General features: G+C 37.2%; 1 protein-coding gene across 1 annotated transcript in view; it reads right to left on the bottom strand.

Annotated features, from left to right (window-relative positions):
* RLF (RLF zinc finger) overlaps window positions 1-21,872 on the bottom strand; it is a 95,299-nt gene that overhangs the window by 44,720 nt on the left and 28,707 nt on the right. The window contains exons 2-5 of the mRNA XM_041738445.1: window positions 17,541-17,695; window positions 16,387-16,468; window positions 12,483-12,615; window positions 4,508-4,710 (exon numbers count right to left, since the gene is read on the bottom strand). Coding sequence (XP_041594379.1) covers window positions 4,508-4,710; window positions 12,483-12,615; window positions 16,387-16,468; window positions 17,541-17,695 — 573 coding nt within the window. The remainder of the gene's footprint in view (window positions 1-4,507; window positions 4,711-12,482; window positions 12,616-16,386; window positions 16,469-17,540; window positions 17,696-21,872) is intronic.

Here is a 21,872-nt window from a genome sequence, read left to right as displayed (position 1 = left end):
ACAGCAAGGTGTGCTCTAGTGGGGCCCTATAACATACACGTTCATTTTTCTGCCTTTACTATCATAGGCAGTTATCCCAAAACCATTTCTTTCTACCCATCCAAACACTACCATCGTTTCAAGGTCCAACTCAAGGATCAATTTTTTTTTCAAGGATCAATTTTTATAAAGCTTTATATTATAGTTTAGGGGCAGCAGTATACACCTTAGTACTTATCTCCCTATAATTGTTTCTAGCAACCAAACTAGGCAATATATACTCTTCTGTTTTTGCCGATGCTTCATACAATGCTACAAACAAAATAAGTTTTAAATAAACAAAGACTGAGACATTAAAGGAAAAACTGTTAACTTATAGAATGAAAAGGAATCAAATTCATAGTCTAGCTTTTCTGCTTCTTCTGAATGAATTCTTCTGGTATATATCAGGTGCTGAATATAACCATTACTATAATTTAAAAACTCTAATCAATTTTCCCAAACACAGTTCCCAGCTGTTACTAGAGGTAAGCACTCTCCTGTCTTCCTTACCCTTCCCAATAATGCAAATAAATATTAGCAAACAGGCTTAAAGTCAGTCCCTCATGAATGACTATTATGCTGCTAAGTATTCTAGAATGTAGAGATACACCTAAACAAACCTGTCCTCATCCTTCCAAAATTTTCAATCTAGTGGGTGGAAGGAGAAGCAGCAAATATGATGTCTAGTGGAAGTAGTAATATAAACATAAAGAAAAAACAGGTAGGTAAGGGAACGGAATATGAAGGGGGCCATTTTAGATGTATCCGTATTTGTTTATAATAATGACAACAGGTATTACTTGAAGAAAAATAGGGCAGAGTAGAGGGATGGGATTTTTTTTTTTTAATATTTTATTCATTTATTCACGAGAGACACAGAGAAAGAGGTAGTGACATAGGTAGAGGAAGAAGCAGGCTCCCTGCAGTGAGCCTGATGCAGAACTTGATCCCAGGACCCCAGGATCATGACATGAGCCGAAGGCAGATGCTCCATTGCTGAGCCACCCTGGTATTCCGGGATACTATTTTAGATGGGACAAGGAGGAAGGTCTCTCTGATATGGCAATATTGAGGAAGGTTGTGAATGATGTTAAGGGGAACAAGCCATCCAGAAGATCTTGCAGAAAGGCATTCCATGTAGAGGAAATGGCAATTACAAAGCTCTAAGTTAGGAATATAATTAGTTTGTTCAAACAACAGCAAAGATAAGGCAGCTAGAGAGCAGTGACCATTAAGTTGTATAAGATACTATCAGAGATATTTATAGAAATAGCCAGGGGAGGGATCCCTGGGTGGCGCAGCGGTTTGGCGCCTGCCTTTGGCCCAGGGCGCGATCCTGGAGACCCGGGATCGAATCCCACATCAGGCTCCCGGTGCATGGAGCCTGCTTCTCCCTCTGCCTGTGTCTCTGCCTCTCTCTCTCCCTCTCTGTGACTATCATAAATAAATAAAAAAAAAATTAAAAAAAAAAAAAAAAGAAATAGCCAGGGGCCATAACACACAGAATAAAGACTTCTGATTTATTCTGAAGAAGACAGAAAGCTATTGAATGGTTTTGATCGAAGGGATGTAATGGCTCCATTTAAGTTTTAAAGAGATTATTCTAGTTACTTTTGAGAAGAATGTAGAGGGCAAGAGTGAAAACAAGTAGGCCAGTTCAGAGGCTTATAGATTCATCTTTGCAATCCCAATACCTAAGGCAGCATTTGTCATATAAACCCTATATATCTCATATATATCACCTAGGATATTTATTATTCTGTATCTTTAATATAGTATTCGTGATAGTATACCAAACTCAGGTTTGTTTGTTTTTAAGGTATTTATTTGTTTGTTTGTTTATTTATGAGAGAGAGACGCACAGGCAGAGGGAGAAGCAGGCTCTATGCAGGGAGTCCAACGTGGGACTTGATCCTGGGTCTCCAAATCAGGCCCTGGGACGAAGGCAGTGCTAAATCGTCGACCACCGGGGCTGCCCCCAAACTCAGGTTTGAATCTCAGCTTAACCACTTTCATTATTTGATCTGAGCCTCAGTTTCCTCACCAATAAAATGGAGCTACTCATGAGTCATTGTGAGAAGTGAATGTGAACAATCTGTATAAAGCATTTGGCATAGTGCTTAACATATAGTAAGGACTCAAACATTGAGTCTGGACAGCAACAGACTTCATTCAGAAGAAAGCTCATAAAAACAAAGCCCTAATGTCAGGAAGATCAGGAGCTTAGTTATGGACATGTGAAGTCTAAGCTGCTATTAGCCATACCAGTAGAGACAGTGATCAAGCAGTTGGATCAAGCCCTACCAGAGGAGAGGTTTGGGCTGGAGATAAAATATTTTGGATTCAGATTACAGTTGGTATTTAAAGCCATGAATCAAAAAGAGGTCACTGAGGGGATATGTATAGGTAGAAAATAAAGGACACTCAAGGAAGGACAGAGTCCTAGGGTACTGAGGAGGAAGAGCAAGGTAGAACTAAGAAAGACTAATCAGTCAAGTGCACAGAAAACCAAGAGAGCGCGATACCTAGAATCCAAGTGGGAAAACTGTTAAAGTTTAAAAGACAACGTCAGATTGAGTTAGATGAAAACTGAGAAATCATTGGATTTAGTGATGTGGTGGACTGACAGGGGTGAATGCCATATTGCAATGTACAATGTGCTCAGGAAAAGGGGGGACACTTGGGTGGCTCAGTAGTTGAGTGTCTGCCTTTGGCTCAGGTCATGATCCTGGGGTCCTTGGATTGAGTCTTGAGTCAGGACCCCTGCAGGAAGCCTGCTTCTCCCTCTGCCTACATCTCTGCCTCTCTTTCTGTGTCTCTCATGAATAAATAAGATCTTTAAAAAACAATCTTTAAAACAATGTGTTCAAAGAGAAAAATGTTAGAACAGTAAATTCACACCATTCATTTAAGAAATTAGGCTGAAAGGCCAGGAGAAAAATGCAGGGAGGGGGAGGAATCACTGGAAGGGAAGTGGAATCTAAAAATTTCCTTTTTAAAGATGAAAGAAATAACAGCATAAATGCTGACAGGATGGTTACAGCAGAGGGGCAACTTATGAAGCAGTAGAGAAAAGAAGTACTGTAGCATTTCCTCTGAGAGGGCGAGAGCAGATGGAATGTGATAGTGAAGTCAAGGGGATTGCTTAGGTGGGAGAACAGATACCATTATCCTTAGTAAGGGAAGCAAAAGAGTGCATGCACTGATACTGATACAAATAGATGAATAGATGTCATGGAAGCAGCTTACAGAAATTCTCTCCTAACTGCCTGAATTTTCTCAGAGAAATAGAAAGTTCATCAGTAGATAGGGCAATAGGGCACAAGACATTGTAAGTTTGAAGAGAAAAGACAAACTATGAAATAGTAATCTACAAAAGTGGAAAGTGAAAGGCCTAAAAAAATTTAGCGTGACTGATTTCAAGTGAAATCGGTAGGCTGGTTTCCTTTCCTCCACCCAAGTTTGACCCTACTGGTGCAGGTAAAGATATGGAGTAGGTAAAGATTCAGGGATAATCAGGATGCTGGTTAGTCAAGTAAGTACAATTAAGGGAGAGACAGTAGAGAAACTAAAGAAGTGATAATATTGATTATGGAAAAGCAAAGTAAGGAGGGAAATGAATACATGAGAAGGATGAGGGAGAGTGAAAAGGTGATAGGATCAACAGATTCTTGGTCCTGCAGTGAGAGAGGTAGAAAGACAGAGTTGCATTTGGAGTAGGAAACTATAAATAAAACTGTAAATTGAAATTGTCATTAAAGTTTAAGAATTATTACAGCATAAAACCAAATCCTTGGGATTCTTACCTTCATAAGAAAAGGTCAGTGTAGAGGTAAAATGAAAATCCATGTACCAGATCTTAGAGATTACAGGTAGATGATGGAATATACTAGGAATTCCTCATCTTTCTCTGTATAATTTATCAAAAACTATTAGAGAAAGCAAGTTCCAACTTTTTTAAAGAAAAAACACATTTTTGACTCATAAAATAGTTTTTTTTTTTTCATAAAATAGTTTTTAAAAAAAACTCAACTGCTTTATTATTTTCCAGGGTGTCCAGCTTATCCACTTAATAAGAGTTCAAAATGTATTTCTGGGTTCTAAAGCTCTGTACTTCTCTGCTTACAGTTACATGTATGAAGTAACTTAAGCTAAGTGCCATTCTCTTTAGTTTATCTCTTGATGTCAGTATTAATAATTTCTGCATTTCCCAAATACAAGAAAGCATTACTTAAAAACAAAAACTTTCATATTTGAAGATTTCAAAGCAAACCATTGCCCAAACACATAAATACCCATCTGTATATTTTTTAATTATCTACTTTTCAAATCCACCTACAGGACAACTTTATACTCAATCTGTTGAACAGCTATATGCAATTAAAATGGTACTTTTCAGTAGTCAGAAAAAAAAAGTCTTGGTTTTCATCCTGCCATATGACATTTATAAAAATCTATTAAATTCATAGTAATTTGCTTTACTCACCTCCTTAATAGCATCTTCATTAGGGAGAATGGAACATAAGCATGTGATATAGGCTTGCTGAAAAGACGACACATTTGAAATTTCTTTAGATTCTGCACATAGTTTTGATAAAGCAGTGGCCTGAGGAATGCAGTTAGATTTCAACAAATGTTTTATTCGCATTTGTAGAAAGGAAGGTCCTTCTTGTGCAATCAATTTATTGACTAGAAAAGAGGAAAAATAAAAATCTGGTAACATACCTCATAACATGTCAAGGTTAAGATGCAAGTTTGGTATCTTTTGTTGTTGGTTTGTTTTTAGTGAATAAACATTCAGTTGATATAACCTGGGAAGTTTATTCTGATCTCAATATTCATCTAATAGAGCAGAGAGCAAAATAAACTAAATTTGCTAATGATTCCCACATTACTTAGTAGTTTTATTCTGAACACCAAACCTCTTCATAAAACTACTAACATTTTATCAAAATTAATTGACTTTCTCTTCCCTCACTTTCTGATAAGGATATTAAGGAATACAGAAATCAACCGTAAGTGTAAGTGCAAGAAAAAGACGTAACCTATGTAATATTAACAACTACCACTTGAACACTTTTATGAGGTACCAAGCTTTAGGCTGAGTGTTTCTAATATACCTTTCATTTATTCTTCACACCACCACCAAGGCAAGTATTATTATCCCCACTTTAAGGTTAGGAAAATTAATATTCAGAGAAATTAGGTAACTTGCCAAGGATTCCAAAGCCAGTGGTGTTCTTTCCTCTAAACCAGGAATTTCTCAAAGTGTGTTCCACCGACCAAAAGACCTGAGAGATAGTCCTAGAAAAAAAAAGGATTCCTTGGTCAAATCTCTGAACAGTCCTGCAATAAAGAAAACTGTTCACTTTTATTTAACCCAATGTCTCCCAAACTGATTTGACCAGAGAACCCTTTTACACATATTATTAGTACAATGTAAAATATATGTTCCTGGTTCAGTACACACTTTGGAAAATGCTGCTCTGAGCACTACTAAATATTAAGCACCCAAGCAGTGACTTTTACAGTGTTCCAGACAATCCCTAGATTTACGAATAACAGATACTCAACAAATATGTGACATCATTATATACCATTATTTAAAAAACAGAGGTGAGAATACTGTATGCTAAGACAAGTCATGAGCAAACAAACTGCTTTAAGTGTTTCATCTAAAAGAGTGTTTCTCAAACTTGAAAGTGCCTTCTAAATAACCGCAAGTATCCTTTTAAAATGCAGGTTCTAATTCAGTAGGTATGAAATGGGACCTGAGATTTTGCTTTTCTAACAAGCCTCTCAGATGATGCTCACGCTGGTATGTCTACAGGCTATACATGGAGTAGAAATCATTAGTATTAATAATAAACCATTGAACTCAGGGAGGATAAACCATTGGCTCAGTCTTAATTACAGCAAAACTGTAGTTTTTCATTTTTTCAAAAAATTTAAATTCTAGGTAGTTAACATACAGTGCAATATTGATTTCAAGAGAATTCAGTGGTTCATCACTTACATACAACACCCAGTGCTCCTCATAAGTGCCCTCCTTAAAACTCATCACCCATTTAGCCCATCTTCCACCCACCTCCCTCCATCAACCCTCATTTTGTTCTCTATGGTTAAGTCTCTTATGGTTTGCTAGCCCCCTTTGCCCCCCACCCCCAGATTTATATGTTTTGTTTCTTAAATTTCACACATGAATGAATGGTATTTGTCTTCTCTGACTTATTTTGCTTAGCAGAGTACGTTAGTTCCATCCACATTGTTGCAAATGGCAAGATTTCAATCTTTTTGATGGCTGAGTAATATTTCATTTTACACACACACACACACCATCTTCTTTATCCATTCTTCAGTCGGTGGACAGCTGGGCTCATTCCATAGTTTGGCTATTGTTTATAAAGCTTTTAAAATTTTTTCAAAAACGGGTAATACTGCATATGCTCATGACACAAAATGCAAAAAGCCCAAAAAGGTGTACAATTATTGTCTCCTTTCTGCCCTAACTCCATTCTTCCAGTCTTCCTCTTAAAAAACAGTAACTTTCCAATTTCTTATTTATCATTCCAGAAATATTTTGAGTACAGAGGACCTATTTTTTCTCCCACTAAATATAATTCATTCTATATAGGCAAGAAGGTGCTCATTTCCTGTGGTACTTCAAAAGGTCTAGATTCTAGAGCTCCAACTCTGCAGATTTTGGTTTAGCAGGTGAAGCGTGGAGCTGGAATGGGGGGAGGGAGTGAATGTGTGTTGGTTTTAAGTTCCATAGATACTCTAGGGGTGCCTGGGTAGCTCAGATGGTTAAGTGTCTGCCTTCGGCTTAGGTCGGATCTCCACGTCCTGGAATCGATCCCCATGTTGGGCTCCTGGCTCAGCAGGGAGTCTGCTTCTCTCTCTGCCTCTCTTCCCTGCTAATGCTGTGTGTGTGTGCATGCGCATGTATCTCAAATGAATAAATAAAATCTTTTAAAAAATAAAATAAATTCCATAGGTACTCTAATATCTAGTCAAGGTCAAAAAGTATGTACAGGGGGATCCCTGGGTGGCGCAGCGGTTTGGCGCCTGCCTTTGGCCCAGGGCGCGATCCTGGAGACCCGGGATCAAATCCCACATCAGGCTCCCGGTGCATGGAGCCTGCTTCTCCCTCCGCCTGTGTCTCTGCCTCTCTCTCTCTCTCTGTGACTATCATAAATAAATAAAAAATTAAAAAAAAAAAAAAAAGTATGTACAGAAAACAGATCACTTTCACTTAGATTTTTCTATTTTAGTCCCATAGACACTAAATTCCACAAAATGAACTCATAATCATATCTCCCACTCAAACAGCTCCTTATTCCTTACTTCTATTTTCAGTAATGGTATTCTCTTAATCATACAGAAATGAAATTTTGGCATTATACTTCCTTGCCAACTCTGTCCTTCAATTACTATTATATCCTTATTGTATCCTAGCAATTCTTTAAACTCTCCAATCTAATTCTTCCATCCTACTTCCTGCCACATCTGTCACCCCAATATCCTATCCTACCCAACATCAGATTCTGCTCTGTTTATCTGTCCTACCAGGTTAAGCTGAGTCACAAATCCCACCATAAGTACAGGTATGTATCTATACAAGCCACTCTCTTCTAAATTTTCACAGCATTTTACTTCTTTCACCACACTTATTTTTCTCTTTAACCATAGGAATAAAGGATTACAGTTTAAAGAGGTTAAGATCTCAAGTTTTGGAATCACTAATATGAGGCTGAATTATGACTGGCACATACTAGCTGTGAGACCCTTGGGCAAATTAACTGACCTCTCTGAGCTTCAAGTTTCTTTATCTATAAAAAAAAAAAAAGTTAGTAATATCCACCTCACAGAGCTGAAGGAATCATAAATGAAATACCAGTAATGCAGATAAGATACTTAGTACAGAGCCAGGCACAGAGTAAATGCTCAATACTAGCTGCTGCTATTTGTTTCTGTCATCTCCCTTACTACACCATCAACAATTTGTAAACAAATACCACATCTTGTTAACTTCTGTGTTCCCTACAGCAGTAAGCACGATGCCTTACATATTAGAAGGGTTTAACAAAACCATATATTTAGCAACTTTAGCACTCTTCAGTCAAAAATTTTTAGTATCTCAGGACACTTAGGTGGCTCAGCAGTTGAGCTCTGCCTTCAGCTCAGGGCATAATCCTGGAGTCCCAGGATTGGGTCCCACATCGGGCTCCCTGCATGGAGCCTGCTTCTCCCTCTGCCTCTTTCTCTGTGTCTCTCATGAATAAATAAATAAAAGCTTAAAAAAAAAACTTTTAATACCTCTTCACCTGGGCTCAAATTCTGCCTCCCTATTTTAACTATGTGGCCTTGGGCATGTGTAATCTCTTCCTGGTTTATGGACTAAATGAGATATGAAAAGCATTAACATGGTGGTTACAACATAATGAATTCTAAATTGTAGCTATTATTTCTACTTTACCCAATATACTAGAACAAGTTACACAACTCTATCAACTTTTATTTTTTTTAATTATTATTATTTTTTAAAATATTTATTTATTTATTCATGAGACACAGACTGAGAGAGATGCAGACACAGGCAGAGGGAGAAGCAGGCTCCTCGCAGGGAGCCCGATATGGGACTCGATCCTGGATCCCAGGATCACGACCTGAGCCGAAGGCAGGTGCCCAACCACTGAGCCACCCTGGTGTCCCTGTATCAACTTTTAACACACAAACCAATCTTGCATTTCATTTATTTTTTAAGATTTATTTGAGAGAGGACGAGAAAGACTGCACATAGAGGGAGGGGCAGGGGAAGAAAGAGTCTCAAGCAGACTCCTCGCTGAGCACAGAGCCCAATGCAGGGCTCAATATCATGACCCTGAGGTCAAGACCTCAGCTGAAACAAGAGTTGGACACTTAACTAACTGTGCCACCAGGCGCCCCAATCTTGCATTTTATTTTATTTTTTTATAGATTGTATTTATTTATTCATGAGAGACACAGAAGCAGAGAGAGAGAGAGGCAGAGGGAGAAGTAGGCTCCACTCAGGGAGCCTGACATGGGAATCGATTCTGGGTCTCCAGGATCACACCCTGGGCTGAAGGAGGCACTAAACCACTGAGCCACCTGGGCTGCCCCTAATCTTGAATTTTAAAATTCATTTCAAGTTATGTATCTTAACTTTGTTTTTTATTTATTCAATTTTTGAAAGATTTATTTTATTTATTTTAGAGAGAAATAAAGAAGCGCAAGCAGAAGGGGCAGAGGAAGAGGGAGAGAAAAATCTCAAGTACTCTGCATTAAGCATGGAACTCAATGTGGGTTCATCTCACAACTCTGAGACCACAACCTGAGTTGAAAACAAGAGTGAGATTAACTCTTGTTTAACTTAACTGACTGTGACACTCAGGTGCCCCTCAACTTTGTTTTTAAAAAGGAAATCCTGGGCAGGAAATCCTGTATCCTGTCAATTTAGTACTTTAAATTTTTTTTTCATTTATTTATTTTAGAGAGAAAGAGTGTGTACAAGTGGGAGGGGCAGAGGGAGAGAGAGAGAAGCCCAAGCCCATGCTGCTAAGCATGGGGCCCTATGCAGGGCTCAATTCCATGACCCCAAGATCACCACCTGAGCCAAAACCAAGAGTCAGATGCTCAACTGACTGTGCCACCCAGGCACCCCACTACAAAATAATTTTTAATTATATATTCTTTCTTCCATCTAGATTCAACAATTGAACCGTTTTTGTCTTTACTTAGCTTTTCTTTTCCTGAGCTATTTAAAAATAAATTGCAAACATCATGACAGTTTACCTTGTGTATACTACATTGTGTAAAAAATGGTAACATTTAAGGTCCAGTTAAAAACAGCCCTTTTGGGGATCCCTGGTGGCTCAGCGGTTTGGTGCCCACCTTTGGCCCGGGGCATGATCCTGGAGACCCGGGATCGAGTCCCCCACTGGGCTCCCTCCATGGGGCCTGCTTCTCCCTCTGTCTGTGTCTCTGCCTCTCTCTCTCTCCATGTCTCTCCTGAATAAATAAATAAAATCTTAAAAAAAAAAAAAAAGCCCTTTTTCTTTCTTTTTTAAGAGGAAAGCCCATTTTTGTTTTTACTAGAGGGTCAAGTGGCACATGACAATCCACAAAATGGCTGCAGAGGTAGATGGTTTAAGGGACACAAAAAATAAACTGGAGTGGGAAATAAAAACAACTGGAAGGAGGTATAGGAGCTGGTTCCTTGTCAGCCTCATTTAGGGAAAGGAGTTAGTGACTCTAAACAAGGATGGAACTCTCTTACGACCATTGGTAGGGGAGAGGGGAGAAAAAAAAGCGCGCACACACACACACACACACACACACACACAAAAAGGCTATGGCTTTGGTCCTCCTGAGTCTCAAGAAAAAGGGGGAAAAGCCATTGTTTTGATGTCACAAGTTATGGCAAAGTAAGGGGAGAAGGGTGCTGGAAGGGGTAGAGGTCAATTGGAAAAACTAGCAGATACCAAATGGTAGCTCTGGGTGTTTTTGAGTTGGAGTTAGAATCACTCTATTATGGCATGTGGGGAGGGTCCCCACTGTTGTCAGTGGGCTGAAGTCTCCTGGTCTGTGAGCTGCCTGGATCCAGGTGGCTACTGCCATCACTACTGTGGGGAGGAGTGGTTCCGTGAGTCATGGGGGTCAGGATGGGAACCACCAATGTAGCCTTAGCTGGGCTTGGTCTCACCATCCCCATCTTCTGTGATAGGATGCTGGGGTGGCCTGAGGTGGAAAGGCTCCAAAAGGGCTGTTTTTAACTGGACCTTAAATGTTACCATTTTTTACACAATGTAGTATACACAGATAGCCCAGTATCTGGGCTAAAACCTGGGTGAGAGAACCTACTATTTCCCTGCTGACTATGCCCAGCAGAAATGCCCCAAAACACTCATCAATAAGACGATGGTCACTGCTTTCTAGTTTCAAATATATGTTAAAACCTGGGCTATAAGGGCAGTGGAGCCATAAAGGAAGTTTCCTAATCTCCTGACCTGAAATTAGGGTAACTGAGAAAGTAACTGAGAAAGTAGGCAGACTATATAGGCTACCCATCACTTATATGATAGTTCACAGAATAATCCCTTAGATATGTAGGTGTTCTGTACCCATTCAGAATCTTATAGATAGTGGGGCCTTAATTAATCTCTAAATAGACAGAATACCACAAGGTTATCAGGTGAAGGGTGCTTCTCCTCATCTCTTGATATTTTTCTATATAAAAAGAAATTGCGGTTTACTCCTGAGGTAGGGTGATGTATTTGATTTGTACATCATGAGAAAATAAAGTGTGGACCTTTAATGCCACTCTATCCTTTTTTGTTTTGAGTTTAGGCCTGCCTCTAGAAAGTATGAGAGTTAAGTGTTCTTCTTGGCCCTAGTCAAGCCCTATCTGGACTGGGATCTGCCTAATTCTGGGATTCTTCTGAAACTATTTGGCTCTATCCTCTAAGCAACTTTTATTAGTAAGAAAGGTGGTTTTAGCCTCCATCTGCTTATATCTACGAAGGGATGACATTTACTGGAGCCTCAACAGAAAACAATAAAATCAATCGTTTTCTATTAAATAGCTCTTTCTCTTATTCTTCTTTCCCTTTTGTCAGTGTGACTAATAAGCAGTAGATAGCAGAGAGAAGGAACCAAGAATAAGTACTCTTATTGCCAATCTTCTAACTATACAGAAAAACCAAACAGTGTGAATACAGTAGGCTGTCAAACCTGATGAATGAATAAGCTAACTAGGGTATTTTAAGGCATCAATATTTAAATGGTCTGTTTAAGACCTAAATTAAAGACATACCAAAAGTATAAAAACTCTTCTCAATCTCATTTTTATTCCAGAAATATATATTTAACAGAATGTGATCCTTTTAAGTTTCTACTACCTTAAAGCAAATGAAATCATAATTGGTGGTATCAAATGAGATAATTTTTTGTGTCTAAAATGCAAGTATCAATTCAAACCCACAAATCTTCTGGTCTTAAACTGACAATTTTGCAAATGAAAGTTTCCATTCTTTGCATTTCTTTACAAAATGCTAAATTCCAATATTTCATAAGTTTAAATCAAAAAGCAATTTTTTTCATGGTCCTTAGTTGTAGTAACCAGTGAACAACATATGGGCAGTAAAGTTCTACCATATAAGGAAGACTAGAAACAGATTACTCATTCGTATCTCAGGAACTTTGAACATTGTTACTCAATGCAACATTTTAAAGTAAGTACAAGGGATATTTAAAACACTACCTAAAAATGCAAGAATCCTTAGGCAAAACATTAAATGCTTAAGGTTAGTTTTTACTATTTAAAGGAGAGGGGTATAGATACACAGGTGATATTCACAAATTTTTATTCCATTAATCAATTCTAACTCTCTAAGAGCTAAACCTTCCTTCAATATAGTCAGTCAAGTTTTGAGGCTTACCTTCTTCTGTTTCTACTGGCTGTTGAGACAGAATTTTAAGAAGAACTGGGTTTTTCCACACCCCTTCCTTGGTAACGTGAACCAATATTTGTAGGTTATTATTCCCAAATTCCAATAATGCATCATGTGACTCCTAAAACAAAAATAGCACATCCACAAACAGGCTAGTAAGCAATATATAAAATAGTTTTGCCTTTTCAATGTATCTGAACGTCCACAAAAAGGACCATTACTTTGGATTTTCTAAGAAGAAATAAGGGTTAAAAAAAAAAAAAAAACTATCCTCAAAGCTTTGTGAATTGTTAGCTTTTTCTTAAAAAAAAATGAAACTAGAGTGATTCCACTAAATTAAAGGGCACCTTTAAAATGTTTCCCTAATTCTCCTTAGGTAAAATTATCACAATTCAATTTACAATTTCACATTACTAGACTATTTTAAGCCCACTGTTCAACTTTCTTTTAAAGGATTCTGAAGTAGTCACAAAGGCAAGCTATTCCTTCTAATAGGAATATTATGTAATGATGCCAATTGATATATTTTTTGTTTAAATTCTAACAAAGGACTTTTTTAAAAAAGGATTTTATTTATTTATTCGAGAGAGAGAGAGAGAGAGAGATGGGCAGAGGGAGAAGCAGGCTCCATGCAGGGAGCCCAATGTGAACTCCGGGATCATGCCCTGGGCCAAAGGTAGATACTCAAACCACTGAGCTACCCAGGCGTCCCACAAATGACTTTTTAAATGAAAAGTGGCTATACATAAAATATCATGGAAAGTCTAGGTTAGTAGCTATCATTCTATCTCCTCAGAAAACAAAATATATTGCCAATAATTTGTTCTTTAAAATATTTATGTACACAAAGGATCAGGAGAAAGGGGTCAGAAATACAACTTGACATAAATGATTTAAGTATATGTCACTGTCCTCTATTACTAGTGAATGTTATTGGTTATTCCCACATTCTAAAATTTTAATGGTTTCTCTATTTTAGACTGCCGAAATTCTCAAAAAACTTAAGCTTCCATTTATAGCAATATTCTTTGGAAATATAAGTTAATGATGTTCACAGACCTAAGTATACAATCTTATATTCATGTAAGTGAAATATAAGAAATAAAATTAATTTGTCTCCTAATGTCAAAATGATAGGTTTTTAATACATGCATTCCCAATATGCTGAGTTACTTTCTGTAGAGAAAGGGTTTAAAATCTAGAATTGACACAGAAAGTGATATTTCTAAATAACAGTTTACTAATAGCAATATTTAATCAATGCTGCAATTTTTCCTTTAAGGGCTTGAACTGTACTCAGGCTTCTTTCTCCTTAACTTAGCATAAGAGACACTTATCCTACAGTGAAGAATAAGATTCCATATACAAATTTCAGAATTTGCAGGGTCTGGTCACCTTATATACAATATCTAACAGACCTATATCATCACACTTTGGCAGAAAATAATACCATCTACCATGATACACAGCAACTAAAATAAAATGCCATAGCCTGGGTTAAAAAAATAAAAACAGCTTTCTATTTTTCATCTGTTCAAACTACAGTGTATTCTGCATAAGAATGATGTGTATAATCCTCTGTTACCAAAAGGTATATATTATAGCAAAGTTACTTTTAAAAAGTAATATTAGGGGGCAGCCTGGGTGACTCAGCGGTTTAGCACCGCCTTCAGCCCAGGGCGTGATCCTGGAGACCCAGGATCGAGTCCCACACTGAGCTCCCTGCATGGAGCCTGCTTCTCACTCTGCCTGTGTCTCTGCCTCTCTCTCTCTCTCTCTCTTTCTCTCTGTCTCTGTCTCTCATGACTAAATAAATAAAATCTTTTTTAAAAAAGTAATATTAAAGTCTTTAAAAAACTATGGCAGAATTTAAAAATCATTTTAAAACTTAAATTTGTTAAGGTAAAAAATATACTAGTCCACAGTTTAAAATCTACAATACAGAAGTACTAGCACAAGAAGTTCACTCTAGCATGATTTATAATAACAGAGATGTGGCCAAATAATTTATGGTGTAATCACCTAACAGAATCACAGGCAATCATAAAATAAGGGAGACCTATATATACAAACCTAGACATACAACCATGATAAAATTAGGTTTAAAAAAGTTGCAAAAAATGAGATCTCATTTTTATTAGAAGACTTATTTCAGGGTATATTTTCATATCCGTAGGCAAAACATCTGGAAGGGTTCTACAAGCTGAAAACAGTGAAATGAGTCTGTTATGTTTGTGGCCTGCTCTGATAAAACTATTCTTTTACCAAAACTTTCTTCAAAACTATCTGCTGCCTTGTCCATTTAACACTGAAATAAGGAAACTTCAGGGTTTTACCTTTCAGATTTTAATAAGGACCACGTCTTATATTTATCTGTACCTCTACTGCATTGATTTTATTGAACACATATTCAAAAATATATCCTGTGGAAAAAGTTATGCAGGTAGAGGGAAAAGGCAACGATTTTATGCAGGCATACACTCTAAGAAAATAATAAAGAAATAGGACAGTATTCTCTCTACAAAGGATACTACTATAAATAACAGTAACAGTTCTAAGAAGAGTAATGAGATTTGCCCTTCTAGACTGTCATATGCCGGGACAAAACTACTAGCAAGCTTCAAAACATAGTATGACAAAATCAGTGTGTTATGTATGAAAGATGATTTTAGCAGCTGTATGAATATGTGAAATTAGGATTGCATTGCAGGGATTAAAATAGGCCAAAGACATGACCCAAAAAATCCTCTTCTCCCCCAAAAGAGAAAGATTAACATTATTATCATCTCATTTTGGGTTATATATCCCAAAGGAAAGAAATTTCCAGATAATGAAGTATGTCTGTTAATACGCAGATCTTTACTTGTGCCTACATGAAACACATCCAGGCTACCACAGAGTTTGTGTTCTTGAGGAGCAGCTAGCAAAAAGCAAGCTGTGGTTATAAATCTAAGTATAACTTTGGGCAGCTAATTAACACTCTATGCCTGTCTCCCCATTTGTAGATGGAGATTCAAATGATCCCTACATTGTAAAGTTTGTAACTTGATTAAAAGACACAAAACATGGACGTCTGGGTGGCTCAGTGGTTGAGTGTCTGCCTTTGGCTCAGGGCGTGATCCTGGGATCGAGTCCTGCATTAGGATCCCTGCAGGGAGCCTGCTTCCCCCTCTGCCTTTCTCTCTGTGTCTCTCATGAATAAATAAATAAAATCTTAAAAAAAAAAAAGATATAAAACAGTAAAGCAGTATTTAGTATACAGTGGTAACAAATGATGATAGTTATTACTATTGCGTCTATTTTTTGGAATAGTTTTACTGTCTCTATCAGTAACAAGCAAATTTTCCTCCTATCCTATTCTACCCTCCGTAACTTGCTACTTTCTGATGTGCTCACCTATAAGCAAGCTGATAATCAAGTCAATATGAGAGCCAATGTAGCTCTCCTGCAAGTAAAATGCATGAACAGAATCTATGATGACTATTCTGGTTGTCTGAGAGACTTAAAATGCTAGACATAATCCCTGAAATGTTAGGGGAAATTACTAGACAAGTATACTAAGAATGATCCAAATATGGCTAATTTGTAACCAAATATAATTTTACATTTTTAAATAGCTTTATTCTCTGTCTAAAACTTTGTTTGTGAATAATGAAAATATGCACTGATTTCTAAGCTATATAAAGGCTAACAAAACCAAATGAAACACCAAAACAATTTTTTAACACACCTCTTTCATTTGGAAGACCTCTTTCTCAAAATCTCATGAACTTAATACAAATATACAATACACTTGTTTTTCTTCCAAGCTTTCAATTTCAGTTTGCTAGGAGAAATTAACCAGGTATCTTGGGTATCTAAACAGATCTTTTTTGAGACCAAATCAACTCACCTGTAGAGACTGAAGGAAGAGTACCCAGACTTCACATGGCAGTTCACTTTCAGACACTGAAAGCAGTAATTCAAAACAACTCCTATAATGTAAAATAATGAAGTCAGTATATAAATGTGGTTATAAGCATAATAAAATATAGTATGACAGGAATACTGAATACACATTTTACATTTGTTTAGACTATTTGAAATTTGTTTCTTATTCTTTAAATTTTTCCTCAACATTGTTATATTGGCTTTTCAACTTTAAAAAAGAGAAAAAAGAAAAACCAGGAGGCTTTATAATTACATTGGGCTTTAAAACATCTGGTAATATATTCCTTTTAGAAATCACATTCAAAGCAGTTTTATTTAGTTTATTAGGATGTAGGAGGATACTCAAATAGGAACCATTCTGAGTCCAGAAGACAAAATCAGGAGCTCATGCTATTGTTAATTCAGTTGATAAAGATAAATATATGTAACTGTCATCTATGTAGGTTCTTGTCATTTGCAGAGGAAACAGAAAGACTAGCAAGGCCAAATCTTTACCTCTAACAAATCAAGACCACCTAGACTAGAAGTTACCCTCCCAAACAATCTGTAAGTTAACCCAATCTAAAAGCTGAATAGCTGTTGTACCTTTTCAGTTTGCAGATGAAAATTAAATGAAAGCTATAATTTTATCTGCCACTAGGCCGTCAAATATTAAAACAGCAGCTAGATTATCATGGACTCAGGGTCGTAATCTTATATATACCCTGTTATTTTCTGCTAGTAAAATTATTCTTAGTTCAAATAATATAACTGAATGGCACAATGTCACAGTATTTCCCCCCCAAAATGATCCTCAAAGACCACCACAGTTTCCAGGCACTCTGTCACTCATATTGATCTATACCTAAGGACAGGAAGAAAATGTATCATTCTTGGATGCTAAGCCTGAGGAAGAGATTCTGGAGGCAATTAAAGATTATGTTGTTTGGCTGGAACTTCACTTGTACTTTATCTCCTGGGAACCAGAGTATGAAGTCTCAAAGCAAAGGAAATTTCATTCAAAGGTATGACTTTAATGGTGCTATGAATAACGTGATATCACAGTAAAGAGAAGTCAGGCAAACATCGCAACCAAAAGTACTCAACTTTATCAGCGACTTAAGTACTTAAACTTACAGTACTAATCTGCCAAGCACTAACAGGACATCTTCACATTCAGTAGTTAAATATGGGCGTGCACTGGCAAAGCTTTGGATGGCAAGTCGATACACCTCCAGAAGATACACCATATGTTCTGAGGCATTCTTGTTGTTTGCATATTGCAATAATGTCTAAAAAAAATAAAATTAAAGTATCAATTAAAAAATAAAAATAATGAAGCAAATTTCGTTCTTAAATGCATGGTCCCTCTTCTTTTTTCGAATAAATGCATACACCTTTTATTTGCCTTTTTAGGCTCTGGTTTATTTAGAGGATTCTATTTTCATCACTTACTGAATTGTTTCTGCTGAGTTACAGAAAAGCCAGAACTGCTCTTTTGACATGAGAATAAATCTTAGAGCCATAAAATGTCTGTAGTTGTTCTCACAGACAGTTGGTCTGGAGTTTTGATCTCTGAAATTCAATAATGAGTTTCATTAATACATTAAACTAAGCACTAACCATGTGCCAAGCACTGGGTATCCAAGAATAAGCCTATGATCCCCCTCCTTCTACAAAAAGAGACTTATTCCTGAGTATGGATCCTCAGCTCTATAGCTCCATCAAATTCAGTTTTTCCTGCACCCATAGAACTGATTAGGCTTGATTTACACTCACTAACCAATTTGTGAAAGAATGATGTTATATATTTTTAACTAAGTCTGTTTTTAAAAATTAACATATAGACCAAATACTAATTTATGTTTATAATAGAGTATAGTCATACTACCACCCAGAGTACCCTGTTACCCATACTATGATTTTCTAAGAGGGTATCTGGTGAGTATGAAATCTAAAACAAAGGAAAATTAAATACAATCAAGCCTGATAAACTACATGTGTTCAACACAATAATTTGTTTAAATGATGGTGGAAAGCTGGCTTATGTTCTCTTTGGACAATTCTACAAAATGACTACTAAATTCTTGTTTGGGGACACTCTTAAGTTCCTCAGAGTTGTACTCTCTTCTATTATATAGAGATACCTTCTTCTAACAATTGATTAGGTTTTGCTTATGGTCAATTGATATTATCAAGTTAGGTTACCACTTGAATTATGCATAGGCAGGATACAAGTTTTTTCCTCTAGAATACATATTCTGACTGAGCTAGTCCTAATTCCTTGGTTGGGGCTACTTCTATAGTAAAGTCTTATTTTCAGAGGGTAGCTTTATCCTGAGTGAATTACATATGATTTGAATTTATTATCCCTCCAATAATTTCTTCAAAAAGTTGTGACTTCCTGTCTTTTATTTTTCTGCCTGAAGAACCACAAGTAGCTGTAGTAGCATGGCAGGATTCCACTGGATTTTCTGCAGTTTTAGTTCCCAAAGTAACAGTCCCTATCTATATCTATTCTGATAATTAAGTACTGAATAATCTGGATTACTTAAAAAAAAAATACCTTAAAGGAAATACATGATAAACAATCATACCATATACAGTAAAAACTCTCTTAGCTAACAGATTATCTGGTCTTTGCATATCTGAATGATCAAGCCATTTATTTTAGTATATCAATTCAAATAAGTGTCTTGCTGCTGTACCACACTTTAGAAATGTGAGTTCCTTCTGTATTTTCGGAAGAGTATTTTGTCCTTATTTAATCAAGTCCCAAATTTTAATAAAAGCAAAAACTTAGTAACAGAGGATCAAGGGCGCCTGGGTGGCTCAGTCCGTTGAGCACCTTGAGCTCAGGTCATGTTCCCAAAGTCCTGGGATAGAGCCCTGCATCTGGCCTCCCTGGTCAGCAGGGTGTCCACCTCTCCCTCCCCATCTGCCTCTCCCTCTGTTCATTCTCTCTCTTGCTCTCTCCCTCTCTCTCTCTCTCAAATAAATAAATAAAATCTTAAAAAAGAAAAACCCAAAACCCAGAGGCTCATAAAACCAACCCCATAACAATCCTTTTTCTGCAGCTGAATGAGTACAGAGAAGGAATGCAGAATATGTACTTATCTGTTATGTAAATAAGAGTTCACACAATCTCTCAAGAAATTTATTAAAATCTTTGTTACAAACAAAGTCTGTTTCAGGTCAGCAAATTAATTATTGTCTGCACTGGTTAATCTAAATCCAGAGAGCTTGACAAATTTATACTCAATACCAGATTTTATGCTCCCTAAGGTCAGATATTATGTTATCAATCTTTACAGGCTTAACAATTTACTCACTTCCACTGCCACAGGACATTCTCAAGTCTCACTAAATGTTTGCTGATTCATTCACCATTTTATCCACTGGACAAATATTTACGGATAGCTTACTCTAACCTAGACTGCAAGGTGCTGGGGAAAAAGACATGGGGGGGCCTATCCTCATGGAGCTTTCAGAATGAGTCAACACAGTGTGACAGTTGAAACCACACATGCAAATTAACCAACTGTTGCCTGAAGTATATACAAAGAGAAGGGCAGAGTGCATATAGGTGAAGTAGGTCTTTTCAGTCCACCTTCCCACTCAGAATGCTCCTGACACCAATCTAGTACTTTCTGACACTGACATTCCATTAAGACTTCCACAAGTAACACAATTTCAAATATTCAATACCCCATGGGTATTTATGTTTACAGCGTGCCCTATACTGATTTATACATTTTTATATTCCTGAATCTTCACCCTCATGTGTTAGTCCAATTAAATAGGTCTCTTTAGGACAGCCTGGGTGGCTCAGCAGTTTAGCGCCGCCATCAGCTCAGGGCGTGATCCTGGCGACCCGGGATCGAGTCCCACGTCGGGCTCCCTGCATGAAGCCTGCTCCTCCCTCTGCCTGTGTTTCTGCGCCCCCCCCCCGCGTCTCTCATGAATAAATAAAATTTTAAAAAATAAAAATTAAATTACATTAAATTAAAAAATAAATAGGTCTCTTTAACATATCCATTATGACATACCCTGAGCATCTGAACAATCACTGGAATAATCTTCCTCACTATCACCTGTTTTTTAGAAATCCAAGAATGGAGTGCCTAAGTGGCTCAGTCAGTTGAGCATCTGCCTTCAGCTCAGTTCATAATCCCAGGGTCCTGGGATTTAGCCCCACATCAGGCTCAGCAGGGAGCCTGCTTTTTCCTCTGCTCCTCCCCCTGCTCATGCTTTCTCTAAATAAATAAAATCTTTTTAAAAATTCAAGATTAAGTTGAATGAATTATAGCCATCCAAATAACATTTTAAGTATCTCATGTAAACAAAATTCCATCAGAAGCAGTAAAGAAAAATAGAGTTCTTACTTCTCCTTAGAAATTTAAATTTTAGACACCAACAAAACTGAAAGAGAAAGGGAAGATAAATAATAAATATGACTCCCTCAAGTTCATTAGGATTCGACAGAGACCAAATTAATGGCCCCTCTCTTTGTTTCAGTTAACTCCTTTATTCCACAAACGCCTACTATGTGGGCAATACTATGGCTAACTACCTGCCCTTAAAAAGCAAGGTATACTGAAAGATCAAATACATCTGTATCTCTATAGGCGCTATCTTTGATAATTTTCAACATTTTAATGCCATTTTTATGGCATGCCTGGGTGCTCTCATTCGCATCCCTGGCAGATTACTTCTCAAGTCTTTGTTATATTAGACAACTGCCTATTAGACATTTCCATCTGAATGTCCTACTCAATTCTCAAACTCAACATGTCCAAAACATCTTCCCGAGCAAATATGCTCTTCCTCCCATGTTCCATCTGCCTCTTTTTTCAAGAGCTAGAGCTAAAAAAACCTATCTTTGACACCATTGCCCCAAAGTTTGTTGATTCAAATTGATCAACCTCAGAAATACCTGTTTCCTGCCCCTACACTTTACTTATTTCTATAGACCGTGACCCTAACCAGGCCTCCAACATAGTTTACTATGGACTCACCTGGATTTCTACAATAGTTTCTTCTCTAGGCTAAATACTCTCCAGTTCTATATATGTGGTATAATCACAATGTATTTGTACATAAAAAAAGGTAATGTACAGAGAAAAAAAAACAGAAGGAACTCAACTAAAATGCTAATGTGGCTATCACAGGGACAGTAGTAGCATTATGAACAAGTTTGTGTTGTCTTTATATTTTTCTAAACTTCTCCAATTTTTTTTAAAGATTTTATTTATTCATGAGAGACAGAGACAGAGGCATAGGTAGAAGGAGAAGCAAGCTCCCTCGGGGAGCCCAATGCAGGACTCAATCCCATGACCAGAGCCAAAAGGCAGACGCTCAACCACTGAGCCACCCAGGTGCCCCTAAATTTCCCAAATTTTAATGAACATTACCATGTTTTTGATGAAGGAGAAAAAAAAAAAAATCTACCCTCATCTGAATTCTACC

Source organism: Vulpes lagopus, chromosome 23, assembly GCF_018345385.1.
Source record: "Vulpes lagopus strain Blue_001 chromosome 23, ASM1834538v1, whole genome shotgun sequence".
NCBI lineage: Eukaryota > Metazoa > Chordata > Mammalia > Carnivora > Canidae > Vulpes > Vulpes lagopus.
Note: the sequence above shows the minus strand (reverse complement) of the source record. Positions and strands in the feature narration are given on the sequence as shown.